The sequence below is a fragment of the Phodopus roborovskii genome, unplaced genomic scaffold, assembly GCF_943737965.1.
Source record: "Phodopus roborovskii unplaced genomic scaffold, PHOROB, whole genome shotgun sequence".
Taxonomy (NCBI): domain Eukaryota; kingdom Metazoa; phylum Chordata; class Mammalia; order Rodentia; family Cricetidae; genus Phodopus; species Phodopus roborovskii.
The window spans coordinates 16,571,392-16,585,555 of NW_026126567.1; the positions used below are offsets into that span (position 1 = coordinate 16,571,392).

Here is a 14,164-nt window from a genome sequence, read left to right on the forward strand (position 1 = left end):
TCTAGGGACTTCCTCTCATCAAATAGGAATGAATGGGTACTTAGAAAACACAGGCAGCCAAAAGCAGGGATATATCCTGAGGACTTGAATGTAGTTAGTTCTGATTCTCCCTGATGGTTTGCTAAAACCCGGATGGTGTGTGTTGGCTTAGCAGTTGAGCTATAGAATTTGGGTTTTTTTTTTTTTTTTTTGCTTGTTTGTTTTGTTTTGTTTTGTTTTTAAATTGGGAGATGCCCTGGCCTAATGTAGAGTCCTGTTCTCCCAGTGTGGTGGAGTGGAGGAGTCAGCTCAGTTCCCTGCTACTGATCAAGCCTGTTTTCTGTGTCTCCCCCAGGGAGGGCCGCTGGATCAGTTGTGGTTTCACTCACTTAACAAAGTTACAGAAATCTTGCCCATAATTTCTTTAAGTCCTGTCTGAACTAGACTTTGCTCCTTCAGGGGAGGAATCTCGATTCTTCATCTTGGCATCCTCTTCTCCCTCCCCAGGGGCTGGTCCAAGGCCAGTGGATACTGTTAATATGAATTGGCGCTGGTGGGGCAGTCCTAGACTGCCAAGACAAGCTCCTGGCACTTGTCACAGTCGGCTTCAGTTCTCACCACTTCTTTCGTCATCGCGGTCGATGGATGCCTCCTGCAGAAAATAGTCCCCAATTCAGGTTATAGGACTCCTGCTATGCCTCTTGTTACCAGGAACCCCCCACGCGCGACCAACAAGTTCCTAATGCCTCCAGTTGCGCCTACCTCTGGAAGCCCATCCATCCCTCTAGGGCTGGGAACGCACACGGAGAGTGAGGTTGGCAGTAGGCAGGGACAGCGGCCACGGTCCCGGGCTGGGGGCTGTCTGCAGGGTGGGGCAGCTCTGGCCACCGCCTCTCCCCGCCTTCCCCATCCCCAAAGAGGACACCCCTCCTTCCGCCCGCCTGCCCGCCCGCTCCCCACCCTCGCGCGGTACCGCCTCCCCGCGCCGCCCTCGCCCAGAGCCTCGCAGGCAGCCAGCGAGAGCGGGGAGCGCTCTGGGATGGGATTTGAAGGCGGCGGCTCAGGACACGGCGTTGGCGCGGGTTTCTTCGTCGCGTCCCGGGAGCGGTGCTCCAGGAGCGCTGCGGTCCTCGGCGGGGCGAGGCGGCGGACGACGGAGACAGACCCGCGCGGCTGCGCCCCTGCCTCGCTTTCCCGGTGCCGGCGGTAGTGGCTGCAGGTGAGCGCGGCGCGCTGCCCCGGGCGCGGACGGACCGACCCACTGACCGACAGACGCACGCGGCGCAATCCGGGAGCCCCTGTTCACTGGGGAGAGTGGGAGGGAGAGGGAGGTGGCGCTGCCGGGTCCCCTCCGCCGGGAGAAGTCCCGCCACGCCGGGCCAGGCGCGGGACGCACGGCGCGGCAGCGGCCCCCGAGTGCCCCGCGAGGGCGCTGTGCTGCGCCGCAGGGACACCCAGACCCGTTCGCTCCACACCCACGAGGGAATGGGGACTTGTTGAGCGGTTTTGTGGTGACAGCCCTATCCACCAGGTAGAAAATGACTCGGTTCCCCCTGTAGAGTGGTGTCTCAAGGCCAGGGTCATCTGGATTTCCTTTGCGTTCTCTGTTACTGCTCCTACTTGCTTGTATTGCTGGAAACCTGGAGGACAGTTTGGGGAGAGGGCAGAAAATTATGGAGGCAACCCCTGGTTTGGTCTCCAGGAGTAGGTGAATTGGGAGATTCTCAGCTCAGGGACATGCTTCCGCTACCCCGAACAAACCCAATTACTAGCCAATAGTGATAACTATGGCACTCCCACAATGCACATGCCGAGCTCACGTCCGGTTAGAATCTCTGAGGAATGGACAAGGAAGAGGCTACTGAGCCCCGGTGAAGAACAGATACCACAAGGCCTCGTTCCGACTCCAGTTGCGAAGTTTAAAGGCTGGAGTACTTGGAGAGAACCAACAACTGTTGGAGGGGATTAAATGAGATTTGACAGAAGTCCAGAGAGTAGTTCTAGAAATCTCATACGGTCAGGGAGCTCTACCACCCACCCACCTTTCATGAAAAAGGGAAAGCCTCTTGAGGGATGCACTAAGATGGCAGGTAGTTAATGGAGTTTTTGTGTCAAAGTCCATTCTAGGACCATTCCTTCTGTCTGCTCTCAAAGGAACAGTTTCACAAAGCCAGTGAAGATCCCACGGTGGGTTTGTGTCCTGGAAGGCTCCCCTATGCCTCTGAAGTTCGTTCTCTTAGAAACCCCACTGAATGCCTGCAGGTTTTCATCTTCTGTTTCCCTCCTGTTCCTACTTTTATTCCAGTTGATACAATTTAGCCTTAGGCCCCCAAACCACCAGCCAGCTCTTTTCTATAAACACGGGTTCTGAAGGTTCTGGCTCTGGAGTTCAGACCCAGGCAATCAGAAGGCACCAGGTCTGAGGTTGGCTACCAGAGGTATCATAGCATAACTGAAGTCTGAGATAACCTTGGACAATTGGCCGGCCCTAAACCACTAGCTGAGGCCATCCATCTCTGACAGCAGAGGGCTAGGTGAAAATGGCATTGCATACCGATAATCCCAGCACTTGAAATAAAAGGGGGGGGGGTCAGAAGTTCAAGGTCATCTTTGTAATAATGAATCCAAAGCCAACCTGGACTACATGAGACCCTTTCTCAAAAAGAAGGAGGAAGGGGAGGAGGAAAAAGAAAGAATTAAAATGAGGCTCAAGATTGTAGGACAGGCAAAGGGACGTTGCTCCTTGAAAGACAGGAAAGGAACATGAACCACTGGAGAATCTGAAAAAAGAAAAATCTCTGTTCGCCTAGAAGCAGTTCTCATCGGTAACTAAGAGAAGGCATGAGGGGGGGAAGGTATGGAGAGGGGGGGAGGAGAGATGGAGAGAGGGCATCTCTCATGGAAAGCTGGCGCAGTGGGCTGTGACTAAGGAAAGCCGGGATTGGTAGAGCTCCATGGAGAAGTAGGAACAGCCAGGGCAGCAAGCGCCTGTCTAGGAGTTCCCCTGGGATTTGTTTGCTGGTTCTGGGCCACACACAGCCTCTTTTCCTGGGATCCCCGGATCTCAGGGGGAAGCTTAGCGGATCTCCCTTCCCTGTTTAATGTGAACGTGGGGTGATGCACAAGATTGTAGGGATGGCTGGTACCCCAGAGAGTTGTGCACTGCAGTGTTGCTAGGAAACAGTGCTAGACGCTCTTCCAAGAGTCCAGTGAGCCCTTAGAGCTCCAGCCCATGAGGTCACCTTTGAATTCTGCAGTACAGTTAAGCAGCCAGACTCACCACAGCCTGAAGGTGACTTAGTGGTGGGGCTGGGCTAAGCCCTCAGCCATGTTCAGTAGTGAAATGACAGTGGCCTGGACAGATGAGGCAAAGTACTCAAAGCACTGTTCTTGACATCTGAAGCCTGGCAATCTTGACATTGCCAGCTCCTCATACCTGTAGTTTCCTCATCTGTAAATCGGGAGAAAGAAAACTCGCCTAGCTAGCACACATGGAATGCTTAACGCAGTGGCTGACTCCGAGCAAATGCTTGATGCTCACTGTCTGTATTTATCAATACCTTGTCCTCGGTTAGATCACTCATCAAACAGGTGAGATGCGGCCATGGGTTATGTCATAGGTTCTGAGGGCCAAATGTACTTAATGTGAGTTTGTCCAGTACTCTAGGTTGCCCAGAGAGCTGGTTGAAACTGAAAATTTCACAAAATAGCTGTGCATAAAAAAAAAAAAAAAAAGTCAGTGACTAAGCAGGTTTGAGGTTCTAAGGCCACTGGTAGAGAAGCCACTGTCTGCCTGTGGCTGCTGTCACACGTCACCACAGATGTAATGGCTTCACACTAATTCATTATCTTGCAGCCCCTGAGCTCTGAGTCAGAAATGGGTCTCAAAGGGACTAAATGCAGTTGTGGCAAGGCACCTTTATGTTGGTTCCAGGGTAGCATGGCCCCTCCTGTTCTCTGGCTTCTTGGGCTGACTGCATGTTTTGGCTCCCGGTCCCTCCTTCCCTTTTCAAAGGCAGTAACAGCATCTTCCAGTTTCTCGGCCCCGTTTCCCTCTCTGTCCCTGTGTCTCTCCCCTCCCCAGCTGGTCCAACCCCTACTTACCCCTTTCCATCTGCCCCCCCCCCTTTCTTGTTGCCCTTCCCTCGTTACTGTCTCTCAGATTCTTGTAATTACATTGAGCCCGAGAGGAAAATGACCTCACTTCACCATCTTAAAACCTTGAATCATCCATTCAAGCTAAGTCCCTTTTTGAGCCCTGGGCTTCTTAAACTCAGACTAGAAGTTGCTACTTCTGTCTCTTTTGTATGTTCTCTATTCTTTGACCAACCACAACTTTTGTTATTTGTTTATTTGTTTGTTTGTTTTTTGAGACAGGGTTTCCCTGTGTAGCCTTGACTGTCCTGGAACTTACTATGTAGACCAAGCTGGCCTTGAACTCATAGCGATCCACCTGTCTTTGCCTCCTGAGTGCTGGGATCCAAAGCATGCATCACCACCACCTGGCTCAAAGATTAGTTTTTGGAAGTAAACTTTTTATGATGTGAACATATATAAGTGCACAAATCCAGGGTGCTCCTGGGTCCTGTGAACATGTGCATAAACAATCTGATTTACCCACAGAATAATCCCAGCACCCAGACCCCCTCATACCTACGTTTGTGTGCTGATCCTTTCTTTCATCTAGACACCACACTGAAGTCTAGGACAATAGAGTAGCTCTATATTTTATCTCACTCATTATTAATAACTTATCATGCGTGCTGCATATCATGTTATATGCAAAGCAGTGTGTCCTTCCTACGGCCACAGAGTATCTCACCATGTTACATTTTATCTGCTCAGCTGTTAAGGGCTGTATAAGTTGTTTCCGCTCACATTTTATTTTGAAAGGGTGATAACCTACCCAGTACCTCAGCTGTCCTAAACTCCATTCCAGCAAAAATGAAGGCACTGTGTGGAGGTACGGATCTGCCACGGGGGAGTGGGGGTTAATGCCAAAGCAGCTGGTGTCCATGGGGAGTTGCTGCAGTAAACCTTTCGACACAGGGCCAGGTTATTGGGTTTTAAATGCTGAGCAGAGCAGTCTAGATTTGGTTCTTTGGGTTGTGAGAGCATCTTTTGTTGTGCAGGAGTGTGGTAATCCTGATACTATATCAGTAAGATGGAAGCTAGTACTCTTGTGTGTGATAGACTTGGAAACAACCCATTCATTAGGATTAGGTTCAGTTGCAAAATGCAGAAAAGGCCACAATAGCAGGGTGTTGGAGGTTTTTCTGTTTTTGTTTTTTGTCGTGACCCCCCCCCACCCCCGTCCCCCATTGTTGTTTTGAGTTTTTTCAAGACAAGGTTTCTCTGTGTCTTAGCTATCTTGGAACTTACTTTGTGGACCAGGCTGATCTCAAACTCATAGAGATACACTTGCCTCTGCTTTCTGACTGCTGGGATTAAAGGCTTGTTCTACTACTGCCTGGCTAAAATAGCGGCATTTAAAGAGGGAGATTACTTATGTACAGTGTCTGGGGGCTGTGAGTCCCAAGCCGTTGTGGGGTCAGGAACTTACCCTCCTTGTTTCTTTTACTGGGCATGACTCCCAATTCTGTGGAGCCTTGTTCAGTCCCCAGAGAGGATGCTCTCATTAGGAGTTGAGAAAGATTGAACAGGAAGCTCACCATGCTCCTCCCAGTGATAAGCATGCCTTTCAGAGATCGCAGGTCTTCAGAGACCAGCATGCTGCTGGTCTTCTGACCAGCACTTAGGGACCCACCAGGGCAAAGCCAGGATCAGGGTCACCACATGGCATCTGCAATTAGAGAAATGGAGTGGAAGAGAGCTGGGATCGACTGGCAATGTCTGCCAAGGCCTTTGCAGTTTTGGTGTGAGGGCATGTCAGATCTGTGACTGTGGGGAACAGACAGGAAGACATAGGCATAGGAGACAAACTGTAGGCAGAAATCCAGACTCAGTGTGAGATTGAAGAAGGGAGAGACAGGTAACATATTCATTGCCACGTGTATCAAAATGTCGTGATGGATTTCCTCAAAATGTGATTGCTTGCACGAGAAGGAAATGAACTTACATGTGAGTCCTTGAAGCCAAGTGTAGTTCAGGGAAGGTGTGTTAGTAAAAAATGACTCCCAATTGTGGTCATTTTGGGTGCATACAGAAATCATCTGGGTGTGTGTGTGGGGGGGGGGGAATCAACTGTGGAAAAAAAGTGCGAAAAATTTCCACTTAGAATTCAGTAATTAGTCTTGAGTGGGCAACTTCATGATGACAGGAGTGGAATAATGCTTTGTAAAAGGGATTTTAAAATATGCATGTGGTATGTGTGTGTGCACGCGTGTGCGCGCGCGCATGCAAGTATGTGTATGTGTGTACATGCATGCCAATGGGCAACCCAGAAGAAGACATCAGATCCCCTGGAGCTGGAGTAACGGGTGCTGCCAGCATAAGTTCTGGAACTCCTGAGTTATCACTGGGCCCCTTAGGGGTGATTTTAAAAGAGCAACACAATGTATAGCTAAGTTGTCTAGAGTATGAATTCAGAACATACTGAAAATATGACTGCCTTTATGGTCTTTAAGTTAGGACTGTTGGCCTGGGATAACATTTCTAGTGACATATAACATATGGATTCTAAACTGTCTGTGTCCCAAACAATCCAGAAGTGAAGACATTCAGAGCCTCATTATATCATCTGTGAGAGTCAAGTGGCATTCGGAAACATTGTTTCATGAAACAGAGAACTTTGTTTCAAATAATATTTTTCATCAGCTGGGCCATGGTGGCGCACGCCTTTAATCTCACCCAGCACTCAGGAGGCAGAGGCAGGCAGGTCTCTGTGAGTTTGAGGCCAGCCAGGACTACACTAAAACAAAGGATGTTTTTCACCAAAAAGGACTATTTTACAATTTAAAGTGTTTTCAGTATTTTCTGTGACAGCTGATACATTTCTATAAGAATTTTGATAGTTCGTCTTGAGCCTTTAAGAAATGTATGTTGAGGTTGGTATGTGAGAAAGGTGAATGGACCAAAGTGTGAATTGTATGACTCAGGGGACCACCGCTCCCAGCACGACACTCTTCTGCTTTTTGTTGTTGTTCCTTTTTTGTTTTTGGTTTGCTTTGCTTTTTTATTTTTCTTTTAAATTTAGTTTTAATTCGGGAGGGTTGCAAGGGCAGACTTGAGGGGGAGGGAGCTAAGTGAGATCGGAATGCATGTTGTGAACTCCACAAAGAATCAATAAAAGTAAAAAAAAAAAATTAAAAAGAAAGAAATTGCATATGAGAGGGCTCAGTGGTTAAGAGAACTTGTTCCTGCAGAAGAGTTCGGTTCCCAGCATCCATGTGGTGGTACAGCACACAACCACTTGTAACTCTAGCTCCAGATGTTCAGCACCCTCTGCTGACTTCTGAGGGTTCTATATGCACGTGATCTGCATAGGTACATGGAGCAAAACATTCACAGATGTAAAATACAATAAATAAATCTGTGTTTTAAAATTTTATTTTAAAGTGAAATTGCACACGGGGGTCCTGCCTTTAGGAAAATGAGAAACTTCTATTAGGGTTGTCTACCTTTGGGCAAATGCAAGGAACAAACACATGGGCTTGAGCAACCAGTTTGCTTTGCCATTTATTGACCTTTTATTGAATAGGCTTTGGCCCAACACATTGATTATCTACAAACTTCTTTACAAAACTTGCAACCCAGATTGTGGGGAACACAGGTGACAGGGTATCATCTGAAAAGATAGCTCATGTCTAGGCAGGAAGAGATTTGTGGTAGCAAGAAATGTGAATGAAATGTTGACAAACGAGAAGCCCATTCATGATGTGTGGAAGTCAGTCAATCCCTATGAGTCAAACATGGAGGGGTGAATACCATCTTAATTAGTATAGAAGGTGGGCACCAAGGGCCATGGTTCCCTTCTACCACATGGGTCTTGGGGGTAGGACTCACATCGGCAGGTTTGGCGGCAAGCCACCTTTGCCCAATAAGCCATCTCGCCAACCCCTCACTTCCTTTTCTCATGTGAGTGGGGATTATCACTGCCTGTAGACTTCTTCATTCAGTGTAGTAGGGCTCTCTGGGGCTCATTTAGGTAGAAACATCACTTTCAAGTCATGCCTCTTGCTGATGGTTAGTTAAAGCCCAGGGGGTTACGACACACAAGTGTAGTCTCAGGAATGCTGAGAGCCAGATTTCTCAGCTCAAGCACTCCTGACTCCGGAGGGATCCACTTTCCCGGTGAGTCAGATGGTGACCAGGGCAGCCTTCGTTTTCTGCCCCAGCCTCTTGGTAAAGCTACATGAAAGAACTCATTGTCTCACAGAAAGGGGAAAAATGGCTAAAACAAAAGTCAAAGTGCTTGTATTATTTCAAAACATTCTTTCTCTGCCGCCCCCCCCCATGCGTCACTGGGGCTGCTCAGAGGGCACAGACCTCTATGTCTCACACAACGATTCTCATTTACTCAGACTTGAAAGGACTGTCCTCAAGAGCCATTTCATGTTCCGTTTAGAGATGATGCATGGTCTACAGATGCCAACAGCTATAAATGCCAAACCGAGAAGCTACCATTGACTCAAGGACATGCATCAGCTTATTGTGTAAAAAAAAAAAAAAAAATCTGTGTTGTCCGATACTAATAATACCATTATACAGTATCATTTTTGCTTTTTATTTATGTGTTAATTATGTATAGTAATGGGTTCATTAGGACTTTTCAGTCACATATTCAATGTATTTGGACTACATCTGTCCCCATTACTTCCTTGTTCCCCTCCTACTCTTCCCCTTCTTCCTAGCTAATTCCTCTTCTACTTGAATGTCTTAAAATCTTTAATGGGGCTCACATGGAGATGGAGGGCAGCCTTGTAGGCTCAGTTGATTCTTCCCAACCACATCTCGAGGCTTGTGAAGCAAGCACTTGATTTCCTGATCCATCTCACTGGCTTTCGTGTCTTTGTGTGGTTCCCTCTCTCCTTCTCTTTGTGTGATTGTGTGTTGTGTTGTGTGTTGTGATCTTTACAGGAACATGGGCAGCTTACAATGACTGTACCACTGAGGAAAACGTTCTCTCCCTCTCCTAGCAACTATTAGCTGTCCAGAGATCCTCAGAGAGGGACAGGGCCGGGGAGCTTGTCTCCCCTCCCTGGGGGAATATTGACAGGCCCACCCAACCTTGTGCTGAGAGTTCACGCCTGCCACAGGAGTGTCATACCCAGAAGAACGAGTTCCTCCAGCTCTTTGATGCCTATTTTTTTAATGAGTTTTTGAAGTTTAATTTACAATACACCCCAGCTTCCACAGTGACTCATGAGTCTGCTGCACAAAAATGTATTGTACACAAGCCAGTTGGGATTGGGCACCACACATCTCTTGACCTTAGTTGTGGCTTTCTGTAATGGCCTCTGTTGCCATTCATTTTTTTGCCCTTTGATAAGGGGTGAGGACTATACTTATCTGTGGATATAAGGATATAAATTTAGAGTATAGTTAGGAATTGTGCTGGTGCAGGAAAGTTGTGTTTAAACCATTTTTAACCTTAGAGCAGCACCCGGCATGGAAGTGCACACCTTTAATCCCAGCACTAGGGAGGCAGAGGCAGGAGGACATCTTTGTGGGTTGGAGGCCTGCCAGAGTTAATAGGAGACCCTGCTTATAAATAAATAAATAAATAAATAAATAAATAAATAAATAAATTCTAGCTGTGCCATGGTGGTGCACGCCTTTAATCCTAGCACTGGGGAGGCAGGTGGATCTCTGTGAGTTCGAGGCCAGCCTGGTCCACAGAGTGGGTACTAGGAAGCTACAGAGAAACCCTGTCTCAAAGGAAAAAAAAATAATCTAGAAATCATAGAGCAACATGTATACATAATTGGCTCAAAGGCTCAATGGTAAGAACAGCAACAGAACAGCTGGTGGGGTGGCTCAGTGGGTAAAGGGACTTGCCCTGAGCCTGATAACTCAGTTCATATGCTTTATTTATGGAACAGAACTGAACTAGAGGACATTCTGCTACATGAAACAAGTAAGACACATCAAGATGAAATAATAGTCAATAACTCATAGAGGGTGCCACACATTTAGAGAATTATATAGAATTGTGTGATTAACATCAAGAATTTATGAAAGTAATATATTTTAAGATGAGGAAAAGAGGAACGCGGACAGGAGAGATTGCTTGGCAATTGATAGCCCTGGCAGAGGACCAGGGTTCAGTTCCCAGCACCCACGTGGAGACTTGCAGCCCAGTGCCACAGGATCTGATGCCCTCTGCTGGACCCTACAGGTATTGCCATCACGTGGTACACACATATGCGCCAGCAAAACACCCATGCACATAAAATAATTTTTAAAAAAAGAAAAGGAGGCAAGATAAGCTAAGTTTTCTTCCTTTTTCTTTTCAGAAGGAATCTCAGAGTTAGAGCTATAGAGTGGCCAGTTCAACTAGCAGACTGTAAAGTATTTAAATGGGGGAAGATGGACAAGAGTTATCTGTAATAAATGACATTAGGTAAATTGCTTTTTGAGTGATAATTCAATCACTTAGTATTCCCCAGTGCTTGGCACATAGTAAGTACTGAATAAACAGTCTCTCTCTCTTTTTTTTTTTTTTTTTTTTTTTTTTCAGATTTACTTATTTATTATATATAGCATTCTGCCTGCAGGCCAGAAGAGGGCACCAGATCTCATTACAGATGGTTGTGAGCCACCATGTGCTTGCTGGGAATTGAACTCAGGACCTCTAGAAGAACAGGCAGTGCTCTTAACCTCTGAGCCATCTCTCCAGCCCAGACAGTCTCTATTTTTAAAATGGTTCTGATGCTAAGTAGCAAGTGGGCTGGCTTTAGCAGTTAGCAGGCCTGAGCAGCCAATTCCTAAAAGCAATTTGAGGAACTGTTATTCAGTTATTCAGGGTTGGGGGAGTTGTTTGTTTTTTGTACTTGGAATTGGTCTTTTTTGGGGTCAATTTGGTTTTCTGCTAATTGATGCTATACGTGAGCTTGGGCAAGCTAGTTAACTTCACCGAAACTCTGGGAATGTAGGAAGAATGTTAGCCAATGAAATGAATGAAAAGCACGTAGATGTGACTGGTTCAGATACCTAGTCTAGCACAGAGTCCCAGCCTTAGTCACTATGCCACACCCCCTCTTAGTAAGTGTATAGAGGTTGGGTGTGGTGGAATGCAACAAGCTGAGGCAGGAGGGTGACAAGTTCAAGGCCAACCTGGACTACATAGCAACAGTCTTGTCAAAATAAAAAAGGATGAAACAGGCCAGGGATGGGAGTACAACTATCTCTGTCAGCTCCACACTGATTTCTAGGGACACTATGTTGATTAACTTGCACAATCTGCCATTGGTAGGCAGAAAGACCATTTATTACCTGGAATCCTCAGACCCCTTGCCCCCTTTTCAAATCTAGGGTGTAGAACTTGCCTATGCTTACTTGATAATAACTTTAATTGATAAAAGCCTTCAAGATAGATTGGTGACCCAAGGTGCTGGTGGACTTCCTCAGGTTTCTGCCAGCTTAAGAGTTCTCCAGACGCCAAGTGGTGGTGGTGGTGCACGCCCTTAATCCCAACACTCAGGAGGCAAAGGCAGGTGGATCTCTATAAGTTCTAGGCTAGCCTGGTCTACAGAGCTAGTTCCAGGATAACCAGGACTATACAAAGAAACCCTGTCTCCAACCCCACCCCCCAAATATCCCAGAGGACCTGGCCAACCTATATGGCATTCATCCTCAAGTTTGGAAGGGGCAAATAGACAAGTGACATTTGTTTGGGACCTGAAAAATCAGGGCAGTGGGGCTGTAGCACCCTGACGTAAGGGACACCCAGAAACCTCACTCGCCCTTGTGTTGTATTACAGCCACACCCCTGCTCCCCTAGAAGATGGAGAAGATGCTGGTGGTCTGCTTGCTAATACTTGGGCATTTCCTCCTTCTGCCGGCTGGAGCCAGAGATCGTCCCCAAGCCAGGTTCCCATCCAGAGGCCGCCATGTCCGGATGCATCCCCAGACTGCACTTCTGGGTGAGTGAGGGGTGCCCACAGCATCAGGCAGTGGTGTGGGTCAGGGAGGGTCCTGGACCAGAGCATCCAGGCTGGGAAGACTTCTGCCTCTGGGTCTTCTGCTGGCTGTGCTGGGGCCAGGGGTGAGGGGTGGGGCAAAGGGAGCCCCACTGGTGATTGGCACATCTGGACTGTAGATGGGAAGTATCCAGTTTTTCCAATTACAATTCGACTTCTTCTATTTTAAAGCCTTGGGTTTAATGTAAGCTCATGACTTTGTTCCAACACACAGGGCAAAGAGTTTTCTTTTGGCTGGGGTGGTGGTGGTGGTGGCTCACACCTTTAATCTGAGCACTCGGGAGGCAGAGGCAGGTGGATCTCTGTGAGTTCCAGGATAGGCTCCCAAGCTGCAGGGAAACCCTGTCAAAACAAACAAACCAAAACCAAACCAAACCAGCCAACCAAACAAGCAAACAAAAAACCCTCAACAAACAAACAAACAAACAAAACGAGTTTCCTTCTGAAAATGCCCCTGATGGACTTGCCTGGACAGGGGTGTTATGAGAAAAGTGTGTTAAAGTTGTCTGGATAAGTCTATCCATATTCTAGCTGTGGTGTTGTAGGGAAAAGCAGGCGCGGCAGAGGTGGAGATGATGCGGAATGGAATGTGGCAGTTCCCGGTTACTTCCATCTAATGAACATGTTTTCTCTAGAAAGAAAACGCCACAAAACAACACAATACACACACTTTGTCTGGTCTGACAAGCAGCTGGACAGCTGTAGCAATACCTTGTTTATACCCTAACAAATAAAGCTTGCCTGAAGATCATAGGGCTGAGCTTGCCACTAGTTAACCATAGAGGTCTGGAGGTCTGTACAGACGGACAGGAAGTGACATGGCTGGTGCAGAGAGGAAGTGTAAGGCGAGAGAAGACCGGAGCTCGCTCCCTTTTTGGCTGAGATGTTGGTTGAGGTAAGAGTTGGTTGTGGCTTGCTCCTTTGTCTCTCTGATCCTTCAGCATTTACCCCAATATGTGGCTCAGTGTTTTTATTATTCTGACTAATTTAGAACTCGTGCAGCAGCCATTATAGCGAGGACATATTTTGGCGTGGATTAAGTCCTGCTACTGTTTCTTGCTGGGTGAGGCACAGCTCCCTTGCCTGTAAAATGGACACAGAAACTTTGGCCTTGGAGCATTTTCCAGGGAGTAAATGATGTGCTTTCAGTAAACGCTAAGTATACAGTAAAGGTTGACTATCGCGCGTCAGCACGACAGTCTCTGCAAACACTTGACGTTCATGGCTTGTGGGCAGCTGTTAGAGCCTGGGTTTTTCAGACAGACATGGGGTGGGGAGGGAGGGGATGGGACACCACAAGTTACATCCAGGGACCAAAAGACTGGAGAGCGCTGTTCAATGGGGGCAGAACCTGTTCTGAAATTGACTGAACGGTGACCCGGTCTTTAGTGTCCTGAGAGCTCCTGGTTCATAGCCATAAACACAAGGCTTCTGCATACATTGAAAAAAATTGGGAGATATGTAGCACATTGGCTCAAGGGTTTAAAAAAAGAAGCCATTTGAAGATATTGATATGATTAACAATTATATGTGTTTAAGTATATATAAATAACTGAGTGTATCCTGATGTTTCCTACTTCACCATCTGTGACTGCATAGTTGGGTTTACTTTACTTCTTTTAAATAATGGTAGGGATGGAACCCACAGCCTTTTATATACTAGGAAGCGTGGCATCACAGAACCCTGTCTGAAGCCCCACTAGGAGTTTTCTTAAGGATGGTTTGGGGATGAGTGTATGCCTTTCCTTTTCTAATCTTGACTCCAAGTCTGTCTTTCTGTCTCTCATAAGTCCCTGAATTGGTATTGCTAAAATTTCTGAGCCAAGAGGTAAACCTATTTTGCCAAAAGCATTGGTCCCCATGTGATGGTCTGGATGAGAATGGCTCCCACGGGCTCATACATTTGCCATTTGGTCCCCAGTTGGCGAACTGAGAGGGATCAGAAGGATTAGGAGGTGTGTTCTTGTTGGAAGGAGTGTGTCACTGGGGGAGGGGTGTGTCCTTGTTGGAGGGGGTGTGTCACTGGGGGAGGGGTGTGTCACTGGGGGAGGGGGTAGTCACTGGAGGAGGGGTGTGTCACT

At 47.3% G+C, this 14,164-nt stretch overlaps 1 protein-coding gene across 1 annotated transcript in view; it reads left to right on the forward strand.

The window, feature by feature from the left end:
- The first annotated feature begins 1,003 nt into the window (after positions 1-1,003).
- The window catches only part of Matn2 (matrilin 2), a 109,133-nt gene continuing 95,972 nt past the window's right edge, over positions 1,004-14,164 (forward strand). Inside the window, exons 1-2 of the mRNA XM_051202703.1 lie at positions 1,004-1,198; positions 11,865-12,026. Of these exons, the coding sequence (XP_051058660.1) occupies positions 11,888-12,026 (139 nt within the window). The 5' untranslated portion in view covers positions 1,004-1,198; positions 11,865-11,887. The remainder of the gene's footprint in view (positions 1,199-11,864; positions 12,027-14,164) is intronic.